Raw genomic sequence first — 17,904 nt, 5'->3', positions numbered from 1 at the left:
CACATACACACCTACACATATACACACATACACAGCTACACACATACACAGCTACACACATACACAGCTACACATATACACACATACACATATACACACCTACACATATACATACATACTCATCTACACGTATACACACATACACATATACACATATAATACTCCTCAGAAATACCCCGCAAGGTGGAAAGCAGTCACGAAAGACATGGTGTCAACTTTGGGCTTCTGTATGCACATGTACACTTGTATATATGCCCTTGTGAATAAGTACATACACCACACACACATTAAAAAACATAGGTTGCCAGGCGGGAGCGACACACACCTAACCCAGGCACTTGGAGGCAGAGGCAGTGGATCTCTGAGTTCAAGGCCAGCCTGGTCTACAGGTAGAGATCCAGGGCAGCCAGGGCTACATAGAAAAGCCCTGTCTTTAAAGAAAGGGGGTGTGTGTGTGTGTGTGTGTGTGTGTGTGTGATGTATAAATACACTTTAAAAAAAATTTTTTTTCCGGAGCTGGGGACCGAACCCAGGGCCTTGTGCATGCTAGGCAAGCGCTCTACCACTGAGCTAAATCCCCAACCCCATAAACACACTTTTAAAACAATCTTCCTTGCGTTTACTTTCATTATCTTCATGTGTATGAGTGTTCTGCCTTCGTGTGCGTATACGCCATTCGTGCTGGTGCCCGAGGAGGTGGTGAACCTCCACGCGGGTACTAGAAACCAAACCCAGCTTCTTAGCAACCAGTGTTCCTAACCACGAGCCCTGTAAATACAGTTTTTTTTTTTTTTGGTTCTTTTTTCCGGAGCTGGGGACTGAACCCAGGGCCTTGCGTCCTAGGCAAGCGCTCTACCACTGAGCTAAATCCCCAACCCCAAATACAGTTCTTAAAATCACGGTCTCACCTTTAACCCAGGACTTCGGAGGCAGAGAGTCCAAGTCTAGCCTGATCTACAGAGAAATTTCCAGGACAGCCAGGGCTATGCAGAGAAACCCTGTCTTGAAAAACAAAAACAGGGGCTGGGGATTTAGCTCAGTGGTAGAGCGCTTACCTAGGAAGCGCAAGGCCCTGGGTTCGGTCCCCAGCTCCGGGGGAAAAAAAAAAAAAAAAACAAAGAAAGCTAAAGTTTCATATAACCCAGGCTAGCCTCAAACTCACTGTGACTGAGGATAGCCCTGAAGTCCTGATCGTACTTCCCAATTACTGGAGCTGACAGTGCCAGTATGCTGGTCTGTGTGGTGCAACCAGGTATTCCTGCATGCCAAGTAAGCTCTTGGCCCACTGAGCCTCAGCCCAACCCGGTCTGCCTGCCTGCCTGCCTGCCTGCCTGCCTGCCTGTCCGTCCGTCCATCCGTCTGTCTGTCTGTCTGTCTGTCTGTCTGTGTATGTATTTTCGAGGCAAGGTCTTTACATAGCCCTAGCTGTCTGGAAGTCCCTCCATAGACCAGGCTGGCCTTGAACTCAAAGATACCTACCTCTGCCTCCTGAGTGCTGGGATCAAAGGTGTGCCCACCATGCTCGTCTGTTTCCTGAGACCACTTTTGAGCGTGTTTCTGCCCAGTGCAGCTGCATGGCTATCAGTACAGCTCTAGGACTCTCTGACCTGATTTGTTGTTAATTATTCATAGGGAGTGTCCCGTAGTCTCGCTGTAGAATTAAAAATTAATAATTAAAAGAAAATCCACGCAGGCCTCTCAGGGCCTCTGGGAAAGTCATTTTGGGATGAATAATGAGGAGTCTGGGGCTGAGCTGGGCTAGCTCTGGGGTGTGTGTAGGCCTGGAGAATTCGGTGTTTGGAGGTTGCGCTGGGGGTCTGAGGGTGCAGTTGAATGCATTGAGGCTCAGGGATGTAGGAGGAAGTGTTGGGGGTTGAGAGCAAAGGTTCAGGTGTTGGAGTTTTGGGGTCCAGTACATGTTCTGGGGGAGGAGGGGCTGCTCGTTTAGGCCATATGCAGGTCTGGCCGTGCCTGCGGTCCAGGTATACTGGGGTCTGGACTCAGGCTCTTGAAGGGGTGTTTTGGGAGGATCCTGCAGTCTTGTCTCTCACTCCGTCTCTTTCTCCACCCTGTGCCCCGTGCAGAGAATCGAAAGTCCACACCGGTGCGGAGTCCCGGGGGATCCACGATGATGAAGGCAGGTGGGTCAGCCCCACTCCCTACCCTGTGTCTAGCTACCGTCTGAGCCTCTGTGTGGGTCCTGCTGGGTGGAGTTCACCCGGACCTGCCCTCAGCAGGGTGTCTGGTGACCTCAGAACCCATCTGCTTTGCTGTGACTGGCTCAGGCTTCTCTGAGAAGATGGGCCCAGCTTGGGGGATCTAACGCAGTGCCCCGCGGCGGCTTTCATTCCTCACCTCAGCCTGGGGCCCTGGGGGTAGTACACAGGCTGAACATGCTCCCACATGCCTGAATACGCTTGCATCACATCCTGCCTGCTCCAGGGGTCCCGGCATCACGCTGACCTCACGTAGGAGGACCTGACATGTTCTGTACCCGAAACCCAGAAAAACAAGGGATTAATGAGCAGTCTATTAGAGCCTCCTAGAGTGAGGTGGAGGCCTACAGTTCCTTGCAGCGTTCAAGTTCAGGAGTTCTAGGGATGTTCCATAATTCAGAGAGGTGCAGTGAGAGCCTCTGTTGTAGTAACAGTAGGTGCGGCTGCCGTCCCCCATATCTCTTCAGTTGACTTTGTAGTGAGCACGCACATCCTGCCCAGCCGAGCGGGCAGCCTTGTAAGTAGGTTTGTAGGTACAGAGAACAATGATTAACCTACAATCAGTTATTCATTCAACAAATGCTTATGGAGCCAGACATGAAGGAGGAGGAGTTGGTATTCTGGGAGGAGAAAGGGCGGTGGGAAGGAGTGAGTAGTTCTCAGGTCCCTGGCGCCTTACGAGTGCCCCCTCGTGGACGCACAGAGAACAGACCAGGACTGAAGAGATCACTGGGCGGGGGAACCATGCTGGGTCCTAGCCTGGGCGGTGGGCGTCAGTGTAGGTCAGCAGGAAAGTTCTAGATGTTTCCAGAGTGACCATGAGAGGGCCCAGCCGGGGGGGGGGGTGAACAACTGGCCGAGATGGAGTCCTGGGAACTCAGTTCAGTTCAGTGTGAGGGCTGATGTGGTCGCTAGGGTTTGGCATCTTTCAGAGCACCGTGAAGAGGTTTCCGGGTGGGAACATGGTCAGCGCCCAGGCAACTGCTGTTAAAATTCATCTCACGGGGCATGGTGACCACACCCTTAATTCCAGCACGCAGGAGGCAAAGACGGGTGGATCTCTGTGAGTTTCAGAGCAGGTGGCTGAAGTCTGGTGGCTCAGCAGGACACAATGGACATAGATGGAGGTTCATGGGGTCCTGGGGTGGGACATTAGCATGGCCTCCGAGTTCTGAGCAGAATGCATACTTGAACCTTTGTCATCCGGAGCTATGGAAGGAGGTGGCGTGGGGAGGGCTGCATCTGGGGGGCGTGCTCAGCATCCCCAGTGTGACTGCCATCACCGCTTGGCTCTGCCGCTACCTTTCCTCCCTGGCTTGGCCATAGCCCGGTGGGGGGCACCTGAGGGCAGATGAGTCGTGGGGTAACCCCGTGCCTCTCGTGCCAGCCATGTATTCGGTGGAGATCACGGTGGAGAAGGACAAGGTGACCGGGGAGACCAGGGTGCTGTCCAGCACCACATTGCTCCCCCGGGACCCACTCCCTCAGGGCGTGAAAGTCTACGAGGACGAAACAAAAGGTATGAGAAGCCCTGCCTGCTGCAAGGGCACCCAGCAGAGCCAAGGTTGCCCCGCCCAGCCCTTTCACCTGGCCTGGTCAGTCACTCAGAACCTGGGCTGTGTGCTGAGCACTGAGGTGAAGTCTAGAGGCAGGTTCGGGCATTGCAAAGCTCTTACCTGCCACTCAGAGAGGAGGGAGTTCTCAGAGGCCCGCAATAGCATGGTCAAGAGAAGGAAACAGCACCTTACAGGAGCCACACCTTGTGCAAAGGCCCTGAGGCGCACAGAAGGTGGAAACCAAAAGAAAGGCTGTGGGGGCTGGAGAGATGGTTCAGAGGTTTAGAGCACTGGCTGCTCTTCCAAAGGTCCTGAGTTCAATTCCCAGCAACCACATGGTGGTCATAATCGTCTATGGTGCGATCTGGTGTCCTCTTTTGGCCTGCAGGCATACATGCAAGCAGAATGCTGAATACATAATAAATAAATTAAGGGTGGGGTGGGGGCGATCGAGCTACAGGAGAAGAGGGACTGTGGCCTGAAAGCAATGGGTGGCCTGGGTGAAGGGATGTTGGTGGTATAGAAGAGATCTAATTTTATGTGTCTGTGATGCTAGAGACTGAAATCAGAGCCTCCAGAATGCTAGGCAAAGGCTAAAAACTAAGCCACACCCCAATCCCTCACTGGGGGAAATTCTAGGTGGAGCTCCACCCCCTGACCACGCCCCTAGCCCCCCTCGCTGGGGGAGTTCTAGATGGGGCTCCACCCTGACCACGCCCCCAGCCCCTCACTGGGGGAAATTCTAGGTGGAGCTCCACCCCTGACCGATCCCTGTGGGATTGTAAATCAGGATTTCTGGCCTTCCTGACTGGTTTTATAGGTGTTTACTGGACTGATCTGTGGGGAAGTGATGTTGAGGAAACTAGATACATCTAATCTGGGACATTTTTTAGCAGGAACCTTAAAGTCAAACTGGTCCCCACCCCATCCTTTTTTGAAAGAAATAAATACATACCACATAATTCCCCTTTTTACAGTTTGTGGTTTATGAGGTTTGGTCTCTGGTGTACAATAATTTTATAATACTTTCAGAACATTCCACCACCCCAAAGGAAGCCCTCACCCCAGCCAGCTGTCGCCTGCCTATTATACCCACGAATCCACCCGAGCCATCTCAGGATTGCACTGGTTTCTGACAACTCCTATCACGGAGACCCCTGCTATGTGGCCCTTTGTGTCTGGGTTTCTCACTGAGCGAGTGCAGTGTCCTTAAGGTCCCTCCGTGCTACGGTGTGTCGGAGCGTGTAGAAGGACTGTGCTGTGTATGCTTGGTCCTGGGCATGCTGCTGTGTGGACACACACCATGTCGCTGGTGTAACTGGAGTGGGACTTGCTGGCCCCGTGGACGATGTGATTGTTCATGAAGGACAGTGAGGCTAGTATCCACTGCACTGAGCCACTCCGCCCACCTCTGCACAGTCTCTCTGGGGACCCACAACCAGCTAGACTGGACCCAGGTTGCTTAGGAACAGCGGAGATCTGTTTCCGTGGAGACTGATGGCTTGGATTCTCATCTTAGGGGCCCAGGCCCGTGGGAGAGATTTGACCCCATGCTCCAGTGTCACCAAGAGGCCAGGCACAGGGACTCTCTTCCAGGGGGTGGGAAGCTAACCTCTGGGGGTGGTAGCCCTGACCCCTCCCTCACTGGATCCCTGGGACCACCCTGTCTATCCCCCTGTAGTCTAGGATCCCAGAAGAGTTTGCAATGCTGAGGTGCGAGTGTGTTCTGGGCTGCAGACCGCAGTTCCCCTCGGTGAGGAGACATTGTCTTTATTTAGTTCACCATAACTCAGAAAACGACAGCCAGGCCTGGTGGTGCATGTCTGTTGTCCCAGCGCCCAGGAAGCTGGCCAATCCCCCTACCTCGGTCTCCTTGAGCACTGTAATGACAGGTGTGGACCACAGGAGCTGGCTGTCGTGGTGAGTGTCTGCCTCAGCCTCCCGGCTAACTCTATCTCTGTGTCCCCACGCAGTGGTCCATGCCGTGGACGGCCTCTCTGAGAACGGAATCCAGCCTCTAAGTTCCTCCGAGGTGGATGAACTCATTCACAAGGCCGATGAGGTCACACTGAGTGAGGCCGGGTCCACAACTGGGCCAGCAGAGCCTCGGGGACTCGCAGAGGATGTCACCAGGACCACACCATCCAGAAGGGAGATCACAGGAGTCGAGGCTCAGCCAGGAGAGGCCACGTCAGGCCCGCCAGGCATCCAGCCCGGTCAGGAGCCCCCGGTCACCATGGTCTTCATGGGTTATCAGAATGTGGAAGATGAAGCAGAGACCAAGAAGGTACTCGGCCTGCAGGACACCATCAAGGCTGAACTGGTGGTGATTGAAGACTCGGTCACCCCCAGGGAGCCTGCACCACTCAATGGCAGCGCGGCTGAGCTCCCAGCCACCAAGGAGGAGAACCAGACGGGGCCCACGACCACACCCAGCGACACCCAAGATCTTGACATGAAGAAGCCTCGCTGTAGATGCTGTTCTGTCATGTGAGCCGTCGGGGCACCCCAGTCCCCGGTCCCTGTCCTATGCTCCACACTCAAACCCAGCAGCCCGGCCCTCCCCGGCGCCTGCCCACCTTCACCCTCCGCCTCACAGGCCCCAGACACGTGTGTGGTCCCTATGCACCTCGAGTCGCGGGTGGGGGGTGCTGTGCCCGTCACCACACTCCACACTCACCCCGTACCTCTGAGCCGTGTGTCATCCCTTGGTGAGAGACAGGCTGACCCTTATCAGCCCCTCTAAGAATGGGGATCCCCCCAGTCCAGGTCACAGCAGGTTTACACAGGTGGCTTATGCCCACCATGGTCCCAGCCTGGTGTCCCCTTGCCGCCCCAGGCCAGCCTGTCTGTGCCTTATTGTTACTTTTGGGGAGTCTCCGAGGGGACCAGAAAGGCTCTCCCTGGCCAAGGCGCCAGCAGCCAAATGTGGGCAAGTGAGATGAGGCCACACTTCTTTGGGGACTCAAAGTCTTGACGTCCTAACGTGGAGGACGGGCACCTGTGGATCCCCTCCAGTAGGTAGCGGAGCTCAAAACAGGAGAAGCCCTTCACTGGGGATGGAACAGTCACCCACAAGATGGAGTCATTGTTGGTCAGCCAAGCCACTCCCTGTCCTAAGTGTCCCCTCCCCTCCATGCACACACTGGGCCCTTCTTCCTGGTGCTAATTTTGGGACCTTCGGGGTCACCTCTGCCCTCTTCTCTAGTTGGCTTGGACCAGGGTCCTGGGTTTCCCACATACCCCCATACCCCAGAAGTCAGTGGGTATGTCTGCCAGCACTGCAAAGCCTAGCGTTTCCAGGCAGGATTAGGTTGCTCCACACACACACCTTGGGTGGGAGTAAGGGAACCCCCCACCTGCCACCTGGCCAGACGGGAGCCTGGCAGGAGGTCACCAACCTTCGGGCAGACAGGCAGCAGTAGCCACTTTGGTCCCCAGAGGCACAACCTTGCACACAGGCGCTGACTCAGCTTCAAAGGACCACGCCCGGTCCAGGTCCCTTTCTTGGGACTCCAGCCTGGTGTGCAGCAGGGCACAGGACCCCCTGCAGAGTCCCGTCACTACCCGCAGCTGCAGTAGGGCCACAAGCAGAGGCCACGACGGGGTCTGTGTCCCGTCCTTCCCGTGGCCTGGAGGAGAGGCGCTCTTCACTGAGGGGTGACCCATGGCCACGGTCATGGTGCCCCTCCTTTTCCTCCTCCTCTGATTCTGCCTGAGTTCCTCAAGCCCTGAGCCTCGGCTGAAGTGCCCTTGCTGCCCCCTTCTGCTTTTGACGTGTGACGAGGCCCCACCCTTCACCCCCATGTTCTTGACTTTCCCAGAGAAACAGATTAAAAAAAAAAAAAAAAGTGTGCAGAGCCAGGTTGCTGAAGTTCTTGGGTTTCATCTGGGCGGGAAGGGGTGCGGCCTCCTGGTGGAGCCATAAAAGGCCAGGCCCTGCAGGACGCAGGAGAAGGCTTCTCTTCCCCGTGGCCACTGCTGCCCTCAGGGTGAGCTCCTCACTGGGCATCTCCTCCAGGACCCTGCTGGCACCTGGACAGGTAAGGGACAGCTGTGGGTAAACACCCCCAGGACCTCAGTCTCCACATCTGCCACACCCATGTCCTTGGGCTGTGATGTTGGGAATTGAGAGGTCCTTACAGATACCCCACAAGTTCTGAGCTAGGTTCTGCAGAGTAGGGGACACTCCCCTCTTTTTCCCTCCCTTTGGTTTTGGAGAAAATTTTCTCCTTTGGCCTCAGTTTCCCTATCTGTATAAAATGGCTGTCTAGAAGTACAGTGTCCCCAACACATGGGGTATTTCAGACTTGAGACCTCAAACTCGCAGTAATCCTCCTGCATCAGTTTCCTGAGTACCGAGATGTCAGGTGTGTGGGCTCAATCGGAGGTCCTTTCGGGACTCAGTTCCCCTGTGAAAGGTGGTTGGTAAAGGCGGAGTGTCTACAATGTAAGGAGAGAGGTGCTCATTCAAATCCCACTGACTGTGGGACTGGATATGCCCTGCACTTTACCAAATAGGGATGACAGGGCCCGAAGGGGCTCTGGGAAGAACTGCTATGGCACACCCTGCCTTTGAGCGTCTCCTCGGTGGTCGGCGATGGGCAGGCTCTGTCACCACATCTGTCAAAGGCCCCTGGAGTCAGGCTGAGGGACCACTGACTGGAGGGAAAGACAGAGATTCAGAGGGGGCCCACAAACCAGTCCAGGGGGGAGGTCAGGAACCCCAGCACTATATGCTCTGGTCCCTCAGGCCATGGGCTGCCAGAACCACTTGGTCCCCGAGGGGGCTGGTGGGTGCCTTGGCCCTCACCTCACATGGCACTGGACCTGTCCAGCCAGTGTTCCTGAACATTTTCTACGTTTATTTTTGAGTTTTTGAGAGAGGTCTCACTCTGTAGCCAAACCTGGCCTCAAATAGCAATCCCACTGCCTCAGGCCCCCTATTGCTGGGGGTGACAGGCCCTTTCTCTGTACTTCTGGCTTCGCTGGGTGTTTCTGAAGGCATCATTACTTCATGTGAACTCTGGTGTGCATGTGACAGGGAGAATCCCCATTTCCTGGACGAGGAAGGGTAAGAGGGTTGAGCAGGGTCAGAGTAGGAGCCAGAACTTCAGATCTCCGAGTTTCCGGGTCCTGCTGTGCTATCTGCTCGGCTGGGATCATCACGCACATCTGTTTTTCAGTCTACCTGGATCAAAGAGGGCACTAATTGAAAGAAGACACAGATTCAAAGGGGTTTCACGAGTCAGCGCAGTCTTGGGATTCTGTCTCCCCGTTCCGCAGGGGTACGGCCCTCCTCAGCGGGACTTGAGAAAGGTGGGAAGCCCAGGCTCAGTTCCGGCTCTGTAAGACCAAGGCCTGCAGCGGGCACAGTGCCCGCCCTCGTCAGCCCGGAGTATCGTTTTTCTGTCTCCTCTGGACTTTGTTTCCCATGTCCGGGTGGGGACGGAGAGGAGGGGCGCACCTGCTCCTGGGTGGGGCCTCCGTTCCCTTGGCAACATGTGGCCAGGGCGGAGTCCAGGGGCCTTTCCTGCAGAGCCTGAGGCTGGGAGGTGGCCTGGGCACCTGAAGCTGGCATGTGAGGCTGGGGACGCTGGGAGTCCTGGAAGTTGGGAGTCCGGAGCAGGGAAAGGTGAGGCACTCACAGAAGGAGAAGGGGTCTGTTTGAGGTGTGTCTACTGGCAGGGCTGGCTCGCCAACTGGGGGCGGCAGGGAACCCCCATCCCAGTCTGTACCTCACCAGCCTTGGCCTTGGCTGGGGCCCCATGTTGTCCTCCTGGATTTCAGAACCTGCTCTGCCACCAGCTAACCCAAAAGAGACCCTGGGCCTGATACGGATAAGGTTTCCATTTGTACCCCAAATGCCGGAACGCCAAATCATAGTTCACTGAGAAAGAGGCTGGAACCAAGGACACCCTCGTGGCCAGAGGTCTGTGAAGACCCATGGATTCAGGGCCTGCTTTGAAGAAACCAGAGGAGCCATGGCCTGGGTTGAGGCTCAGGCTTCTCCAGAGTCCAGGGTCAGAGGTAAACCTTGACAGGTTTCCCCAAGGCCAACTATCTAGGCAACAAAAAGTTCTGAAGGGACAGGATAGAGGTCTCCTAAGGGCACCACCTTACTAGGTGGTGGCCCCACCCAGGAGCCCTTTGCCCTGTGGGTAGGAGGCCAGAGGAAGCAAGTGCACCCACAGGGACCATAAACCCAGTTTCAATAGGGAGTCACAGTTCCAGGTGCCTCTGGGTGGAGCAGGCTTCTTGGAGCCTTGGTGGTAATTGGGAAAGAATGGCCTTTGGAAAGTACCCCATCAGCTCTGTGAACTTCTAGCTTCAATTGCCTATGCCCAAGTTTCTTCAGGGCAGAGACAAAATTGGTGCCCTCTTCCCAGTTCTCATGTGCCCTGAAAGAGGTGATTGATGGACTGATGGACAAGGACTAACAAGTGACCCGGTGGGGAGAAGACAACCTTAAGGGGATCCTTTGCAGCCAACAGAGCTTCTTCAGACTGTCCCCTAACTCTAAGCACTGGCCCTTTAGGAGACCCTGAGACCCCTGCTGGATTTGAAACCTCAGTGATCAGATCTCCAGCAGTGTGAAGCTTACTATTGAATGTTTACTGCATTACCAGGCCCCTAAAGCTGAATTAGGTTTTATTGTTTTCATTATTGTTGTTTTTTGGTTTTTGGAGACAGGGCCTCCCTGTGTAGCCCTGGCTGGCCTAGAACTCACAGAGATCCTCCTGCCTCTGCATCCCACTGGGGCTAAAGGAGTGGGCCACTACACCCAGAAAAACTCAGTTTTATAGGTCCTTGGGAAGGTTGTCCTGCCAGCCAAACCCATATCAGAGAAGGACCCAGTGGCCTTGAATCCTGCCCCAGAACTCCACCTTCTGACCTGAATCACGGGAGAAGAATGAGAACTCCACCTATAGAAGGGTGAAACCCTTTCTCCAGAGGTCATGTCTGACTGTCCGATGACAAGGGTCATAAACTACCCGACATATCTGTCAGCCTGCAAACATGGGTGCACTACAGCTCTGGACTAGAGGATGGGAGGCAGTTGGAAAGCCACGGACTGAGCACCCAGGAGCAGCAGGGTCCGTTGAGCCAGCCTTGACTAAGTACTTGCTGTATGCATTAGGACTACCCAGCCACACAGAATGAAATTCTCCCCTTCTCAGAGTGCTGTGGAAGGGGAAGGGGGAGTATCCGCCACAGGACCGCTAGAGTGCTGGGAAAGCCCAGCCGCTTAAGACACTCTGCTTCAAAATACAAGGAAGAGTGGGCAGGAACAGGGCTCAAGGGTAGAGCCGCGCCTAGAATCCCCCAGTGAGGGGCTGGGGCGTGGTTTAGGTGGAGCTCCTGCCTAGAATCCCCCAGTGAGGGGCTGGGGCGTGGTTTAGGTGGAGCCCCTGCCTAGAATCCTCCAGTGAGGGGCTGGGGCGTGGTTTAGGTGGAGCTCCTGCCTAGAATCCCCCAATGAGAGGCTAGGGGCGTGGTCAGGGGTGGATCCCTGTCTAGAATCCCCCAGTGAGGGGCTGGGGATGTGGTCAGTAATGGATCCCCTTCCTAGAATCCCCCAGTGAGAGGCTGGGGGCATAGTCAGGGGTGGAGCCCTATCTAGAATTACCCCAGTGAGGGGTTGGGTTGTGGTCATGGGTGAGCCCTGCCTTGAATCCCACAGTGAGAAGCTAGGGCATGATCAGGGATGAGGTGAAGCCACTGCCTAGAATCCCCCAGTGAGGGGCTGGGGGTGTGGTCCAGAACGGATCCCCTTCCTAGAAGTCCCCAGTGAGGGGCTGGAGTATACGCTTGAGATTGGTGACCCTCTGGACTGTGCAGTCAGGTTGTGGCCTTGAGCATGGACTGGGGCTCCAGGGCTGCCCTGTAGATTTGGGAAACTGAAGAAACAAAAGTGAAAGGAAATGTGAGTGCCTGGGAAGGAGCTGGAGGAAAGGTTGAGCCCCAGATAACTAGTCAGTGTGTCATGTACGGCTGAGCCCCACCTAGGACTAGGGACAAGGTCCAAGGCACTCCCTGTTATTCTTGGCTTTATGGTGCCGAGGCAGGTGCTGTTGAGATGGGACCAGGTGCTGTTTGAAGCAGAGCTCCAAGGTGTGAGACCTGGGAAACGAGCTTTGCTACTGCATCTCTGAACCTCAGCACTTGCCATCGTGAAGAACCAGAGCCCAACAGCTGTCTGTGGAGCTCAGGTGCAAAGACCTGGGAATTACTGTGAGGTAAAAGGCTGTGGGTTGGGGATTTAGCTCAGTGGTAGAGCGCTTGCCTAGCAAACGCAAGGCCTTGGGTTCGGTCCCCAGCTCCGGGGGTGGGGGGGGAAGGCTGTGCCTGGAGAGGGGGAAGGGCCATGGTGGGGAGCCTGCAGTCTCGGTGTAAGGGGGACCTCGGAAGCGAGGGTAAGGATGGAGCAAGAGCAGGTGCTCAGCCTGCAGGAGAGAAGTGGTGGCTGTGTCTGCAAGGGTGGGTAGCACTTGCCTATCATCCCAGCAGCGGGGTGGCTGAGGCAGGAGGATTGGTACGAGTTCTGACATAGACTGGGCTGCAGAGTGAGAGCATGTCTCAGAAGGAAGGAGGGAAAGTAAGAAAGGAGGGAAAGAAAGAAAGGAAGGAGAAAAGAATGAAGACATTAGATAAGAAAGCACAAGTTGGTTGTGTGATCTGCAGTCAGGGACAGTTCGATCCAGGAGCTTAAATGGTTTTGAAAGATGCCGTGTTGGGTTTGGGAGTGCTGTCAAGAAGCTTTGCTTGTGGGCTGGAAAGATGGCTCCTAACCACTGACCGTTCTTCCAGAGGTCGTGAGTTCAAATCCCAGCAACCACATGGTGGCTCACAACCATCTGTAATGAGATCTGATGCCCTCTTCTGGTGTGTCTGAAGACAGCTACGGTGTACTCACATATAATAAATAAATATCTTTTTAAAAGAAGCTTCGCTTGTCATGGGGTTCCTGCAGCCCCCTGATACTGTCCCTGTCCCCGGGTAGCCTAACACGGTCTCTTTCTCCTTCCTAAGTGAGCCTGGAGGTCTCCAACCCACAGAAAGAAGGTCACACACAAACTCTTTGAGATGGACCGAGTGACCAGATACCCCATCTTCAGCAAGCCCCACTCAGCACGTGTCACCGGCTTGGCCTTGGATGAAGACACCAGCTACACCGTTGAGCTAGTGGGCGTAGGGCCTGAGGCTGGTTGGAGCCAGGGTGATCTGCAAACCTGGTCCGCTGAGGACCAGACCAAGCCAGATGTGAAGAGAGTAAGCGTGTCTTCCACCAGACGAGCCTTCCTGGGGCAGCAGTCCCCGAGGTCACTGTACTGGGAAGATGAGGACGAGGAGACAAAAGCTTACCGCGTGGATGCCGGCAGCAATGCCTTCTGCAGGCAGCCGAGGGACCTGGAGGCCGAGCGCTGGGCAGTCATCCAGAGCCAGGCGGTCAGGAAGGGTGGCACAGTGGCCACACTCCAGGCTTCATCAGACCATAGGGACCCCAGGATCGCCAGCCATCCCCGGTCTTCATTCACAGAGGAGATCTTGGTGGACACGGAGCAAATCGATTTCCTGGCTGCTCGGCAGCAGTTCCTGAGTTTAGAGAAGGCAAACACAAATCCGGTCACGTGGAGCCCCACAGCCAGGGAGACCTTTGCACGTACCCCACCTGGCGTCGACCAGACCCCCAAGGCCTCCACTGGGCCCCATGTAGCCAATGGCTACACCACTTCAGTCACGTCACCAATGAAGGAAATGACCTTGGAGAAGACTTTCCATTTCCACACTTCCCCAGCCGGGTCCATCCGTACAACGGATGACCCTGGCCACCAGACCCGAGCAGAGTCCCCTGAGACCCCCAAGGAGACGCCCATCGAGAGAGAGATCAGACTGGCCCAGGAGCGAGAGGCGGAACTGCGGGAGCAGAGAGGGCTTGGGCGGGCTGCCGGGCATCAAGAGCTCATACAGATCCCCAGCAGGCCCCTGCTCAACAAGATGAGCCTGACAGAGACACCCCCACGAAGAGACAGGGGCCGCCCATCCCTCTACGTGCAGAGGGACATGGTGCAAGAAACGCAACGAGAAGAAGATCATCGCCGAGAGGGTCTGCAGGTGGGCAGGGCGTCCACACCTGACTGGACTTCCCAGGACCCTCAGCCTGGGTTCCAGAGAAGCCTGAGCTCCGACTGCATCCTCAGCCCAGATGCCCGAGCTGCAGACCCAGCTCCAGAGGCAAGGAAAGTCAACCGGATCCCACCAGATGCCTACCAGCCATACCTGGGCCCTGGGACCCCCAAATTAGAATTCTCAGCCTTCGGAGTATACAGCAAGCCAAGTGGTGTCCACTCCACAGAGGACACCAAAGCCACAGCCTTCCGGAACACCACAGAGTCTCCAAGGCATGTTTCAGAATCCTCCAGAAGATCTCTGAGCTCAAAACAAGAGTGGTCCAAGCCTCCTGGGAAGCCTGCCAACGGGGGTGTTGTGAAATTAGAGAATTTCCACCTGCGTCCACTGCGATTCAAGGTCCCAGATGTCCCCCAGGAAGCTGAGACCCCCCAAACCTGGGGCTGGGAAGTGGCCGGAGGCCCTGTGTTGAGACTACAAAAGTCACAGTCATCTGACCTGCTGGAGAGGGAGGTGGAGAGCGTCCTGCGGAGGGAGCGAGAGGTAGCTGAAGAGCGGAGGAATGCCTTCTTCCCAGAGGTATTCTCCCCAGTGCTGGACCAGGAAGAGAGCCATGAGCAAGACTCCCGCAGTTCCTCTCGGGCATCTGGTGAGCAGGGATTCAAAGGGCGGCCGTTCTTTCCTGAAGGCCCCTGGGTTGGAGAAGGAGAGTTGGAAGGCAGAGTTCAAACACACCCATTTCTCCCAGGAAGTAGATTTTGGAGGGGAAGAACACCAGCTTTGCTTTAATTTTTGAACGCTCTGTTACCAGGTGCATAGGATTTTGCTCTATGGTTCGGAATGTTGCGTTATTGGACATAGAAGTTTGCAAGCCTTTGTCCTCAGGATTGATTGCTCCTCTTTCTAATTCTCCTTCACCTCATGGTATTTTTTTAGCCCATAGTCTATCTAAAATCTTTCCTGGGTGGCTGTTTTAGTCAATCTGTCACGAGTTGCCTGTCAGCCTGTCTGTTCACCTGTCTCCATAAGCACCCTTGTCCAGGGACCTCAAGTCCCCTCTCCCAAATGCCACCTCCTTCTGCCCCTGCCACAGGCATCACCGGCAGCTATTCCGTGTCAGAATCACCATTATTCACGCCCATTCACCTGCATTCCGGCCTGGTGTGGAAGGTGGAGGCCCCAGAGGACAGTTCTCCGCCAGGGCAGAAGACTAGAAAGGAGTCGTGGGTGAGTCCGGTTGACTGAGGTGTAGCCCACAGGTTCAGGGGAGGCCATTACACTGACTGGGGTGGTCTCTTCTCCTCTCCGCTACCTAGTCTGAGAAGACACACAAGCAGGGGACATTGTCCTTATTGTGGGATCACCCTCAGGGTCAAAGGAGGAAGATTGATGAAGAAAGAAACAGATTCCAACTGGTCATTATCATTTTTTTTGAGAGAGAGAATTTCTCTGTGTAACCCTGGCTATCCTGGCACTCTCTACTCTCTCTGTAGACCAGGTTGGCCTCAAATTCAATATCCACGTGCCTCTGCCTCCCGAGTGCTGGGATTAAAGGCATGCACCACTAGCTCAGGTCTATCATATTTTTTTAGGGGGTGTGTGTGTGTGTCAGAGAGAGATAGACAGACAGAGACAGGCAGACAGACAGACAGAGACAGGCAGACAGATAGACAGAGAATGTGCCACTATGCATGTATGAAGTCATATGACCACCAGCCTTGTTCTCGGCTTCCTCCTTTGAGACAGAGTCTCTTTGTTCACTGCTGTCTGCAGCAGGGCCCACCACTTGCGGGTGCTCTCTTGTCTCATCTTCCACCCCACAGAACAATAGACTTACAGACACACACTGTCGCTTTCTTTCTCCCGCTGATTCCCAGGGTTTGAACTCAGGTCCCTACCCTCACAAGGCAAGCATCTTACCTCCTAAGGCATCACCCTGGGACCCCCATCATGGGATGTACCACAGCCAGCCCTGAACTGTACAGAAGTCACACTTCCAGCCTCTTTGGGACCACGCTTACCCAGGGCCCTGAGCTCACAAACCAGCCTGATTTCAGGTTACTTACCCGGACCATGTCGGGAGAGTCCAGGGATACCTCAGAGGACAACACTCATCCTAGCCTAGCCTCCTGGTCACAACCTGACCCCATGGTGAATCTGAATGGCCCAGATTCAAGTGCAGGCAAAGAGCAGCTCCATTCTTACCCTTTGTCTCTGGTAACGATGAGTGTTCTGTGGATGGCGTGTCATCTACGTGCCAGGGCCACTGCCGGTCACAGGACGCACTTGGCACACGCCTGTGATCCTCACTGAGGCACACTGAGGGCACTATCAGCCAGAGGCTCCAATGAGGGCGCCAGATCAGTGTGGTTGATAGCCTTGAGTTCAGTGACCACGAGACACTGGGAAGGTGCCACTAGATGGGGGTCTCATCCCGTCTGTCACTAAGAGGTAATTCAGCTATGGGAGAACTTCCAGGTGGGCACTAGGGCTGGGCAGGAAGGATGAGCACTGATTTTCATTCTTCTCATCCAGTATGCAGGTATCAACCCCTCAGACGGTGTCAACTCGGAGGTAAGTGTGCTCCAGAGGAAAAGTACTTGAGTCTGTCCCTTTTTGGCGATACCCTAACCATAGCATTGGTCACTGAAGGCCCTTCACTGGGATGGAGGACTGCACTAGCTATCTTCTCTGTTGGTAGAGACATCTTAGGGTAGATTGTGCTGTCATCTGCTTATGATGCCTGCCCTGGCACAGATTAAAAGGTCTGTGCGAGGGCTGGAGAGATGGCTCAGTGGTTAAAAGCACCCGACTGCTCTTCCAGAGGTAATGAGTTCAATTCCCAGCAACCACATGGTGGCTCACAACCATCTGTAAAGAGATCCGATGCGATGCTGGGGCTGGGGATTTAGCTCAGTGGTAGAGCGCTTACCTAGGAAGCTCAAGGCCCTGGGTTTGGTCCCCAGCTCCGGAAAAAAAGAACCAAAAAAAAAAAAAAAAAAAAAAAGAGATCCGATGCCCTCTTCTGGTGTATCTGAAGACAGCTACAGTGTACTCATATATAATAAATGGGGGGAAAAAAAAAAAGGTCTGTGTGAGGCAGGCTTTTTTACTGGAAGACAAAGATTTCAACATAAACAGATTAAGCCACGGTAAGATGATGATGATGATATTATTATTATTATTATTATTATTATTATTATTATTATTATTATTATTCCTGGCTGGCCACATGGAACTCACTGTGTAAACTAAGGTGACCTCTAACTCACGTCTTCCTGCCTCAGCCTCCTGAGTGCTGAGACTATAGCTATAACCCTTTCAGAGCTGAAGCTGGACACAGTTTCCTTGCTATGGACCTCAGCTCTGCACACTGGTGAGGCAGAGCCGGCTGGGGGCGGTGCATCTCTTCACCGGGACCCCATGACTCCTTGTACGCAGGTCCTGGGAGCCACGAGGGTAAAGCGACACAAGAACCTCTTGGCGGAACGCTGGGAAGCACATATCTATGCCAGCGAGGATGAGAACTGAGGCTAGAAGCAGGGACGCCCATTCCCCGTCCCACCCAGTCCTGTGGAAGCTGCCAGGCCTGCCCAAGTCTCCGCCGTCAGGTCCCTATTTAAACAGGCCCAGGCCGATGTTTGTGGCCTGCAGTTGGCTTGGTTTTCCTGAGGTGGGCGAGTGTTTCCTGCTTAGGGGTGATTCTCAACTGAGGCTGAAGATGATCCGGCCAGGCCTCTATGTAGCGAAGACTTCCCCAAATGTTCCAGGGTTTGGGGAGGTAGCAAGGCTGCCCTCCGTGGGATGGGAGGCCCTGGGAGGTGTGGCTCCAGAGCCCCCACTTACATCCCTCAGCCCCTGAGCAAAGTGCAGAGCCTTGGATCTGTCACAATGCGGAAAGAAGGCTCTGTTTAGGGACCCGCCAGTCCTGTCTTGCCGACCCCAGGCACAACACGTACCCCTTCATGTTTATTTGTGAAATAAATCTGTCCTCAGCAGCC

General features: G+C 54.7%; 2 protein-coding genes and 1 long non-coding RNA gene across 8 annotated transcripts in view; 2 read left to right on the top strand and 1 right to left on the bottom strand.

Annotated features, from left to right (window-relative positions):
- Positions 1–7,632, top strand: part of Palm (paralemmin) — a 26,095-nt gene extending 18,463 nt beyond the window's left edge. The window contains exons 7-9 of one of the 3 annotated variants that reach the window (NM_130829.2): positions 2,085–2,141; positions 3,604–3,735; positions 5,746–7,632. In NM_130829.2, coding sequence (NP_570842.1) covers positions 2,085–2,141; positions 3,604–3,735; positions 5,746–6,266 — 710 coding nt within the window. In that variant the 3' untranslated portion in view covers positions 6,267–7,632. The remainder of the gene's footprint in view (positions 1–2,084; positions 2,142–3,603; positions 3,736–5,745) is intronic. The other 2 variants (XM_039078326.2, XM_039078327.2) reach the window with 2 other exon arrangements.
- On the bottom strand, positions 6,153–16,569 carry LOC134479814 (uncharacterized). The gene is made up of 6 exons (XR_010053564.1): positions 16,109–16,569; positions 15,050–15,220; positions 14,402–14,595; positions 14,054–14,243; positions 13,139–13,369; positions 6,153–11,673 (listed from the first exon to the last, which is right to left on the bottom strand). It is a non-coding gene; the product is annotated as an uncharacterized LOC134479814 (long non-coding RNA).
- Positions 7,725–17,904, top strand: Misp (mitotic spindle positioning). Of its 4 annotated transcripts, XM_063264096.1 has the most exons (6): positions 7,728–7,815; positions 11,842–12,012; positions 12,806–14,552; positions 14,997–15,130; positions 16,439–16,477; positions 17,345–17,901. In XM_063264096.1, the coding sequence occupies exons 3-6, from the start codon at positions 12,860–12,862 to the stop codon at positions 17,432–17,434; spliced, it is 1,956 nt and encodes a 651-aa protein (XP_063120166.1). In that variant the 5' UTR covers positions 7,728–7,815; positions 11,842–12,012; positions 12,806–12,859; the 3' UTR covers positions 17,435–17,901. The 4 variants fall into 4 exon arrangements, with proteins under 4 accessions (NP_001102754.1, XP_063120166.1, XP_063120165.1 ...); NM_001109284.1 differs by lacking the exon at positions 11,842–12,012 and having other exon boundaries at positions 7,725–7,815; positions 17,345–17,904; XM_063264095.1 differs by lacking the exons at positions 7,728–7,815; positions 11,842–12,012 and adding an exon at positions 9,271–9,407.

The sequence above is a fragment of the Rattus norvegicus genome, chromosome 7 (assembly GCF_036323735.1).
Source record: "Rattus norvegicus strain BN/NHsdMcwi chromosome 7, GRCr8, whole genome shotgun sequence".
Taxonomy (NCBI): domain Eukaryota; kingdom Metazoa; phylum Chordata; class Mammalia; order Rodentia; family Muridae; genus Rattus; species Rattus norvegicus.
This window is presented reverse-complemented; position numbering and strand designations above follow the sequence as displayed.

What these genes read in the sequence shown, in the direction of transcription:
- Misp (NM_001109284.1), top strand. Translation starts at nt 12,860, where the DNA reads ATGGACCGAGTGACCAGATACCCCATCTTCAGCAAGCCCCACTCAGCA. An exon ending in CAGTTCCTCTCGGGCATCTG is followed by an intron (nt 14,553 to 14,996) that starts GTGAGCAGGGAT and finishes CCCCTGCCACAG; the next exon opens with GCATCACCGGCAGCTATTCC. An exon ending in CAGACGGTGTCAACTCGGAG is followed by an intron (nt 16,478 to 17,344) that starts GTAAGTGTGCTC and finishes CCTTGTACGCAG; the next exon opens with GTCCTGGGAGCCACGAGGGT.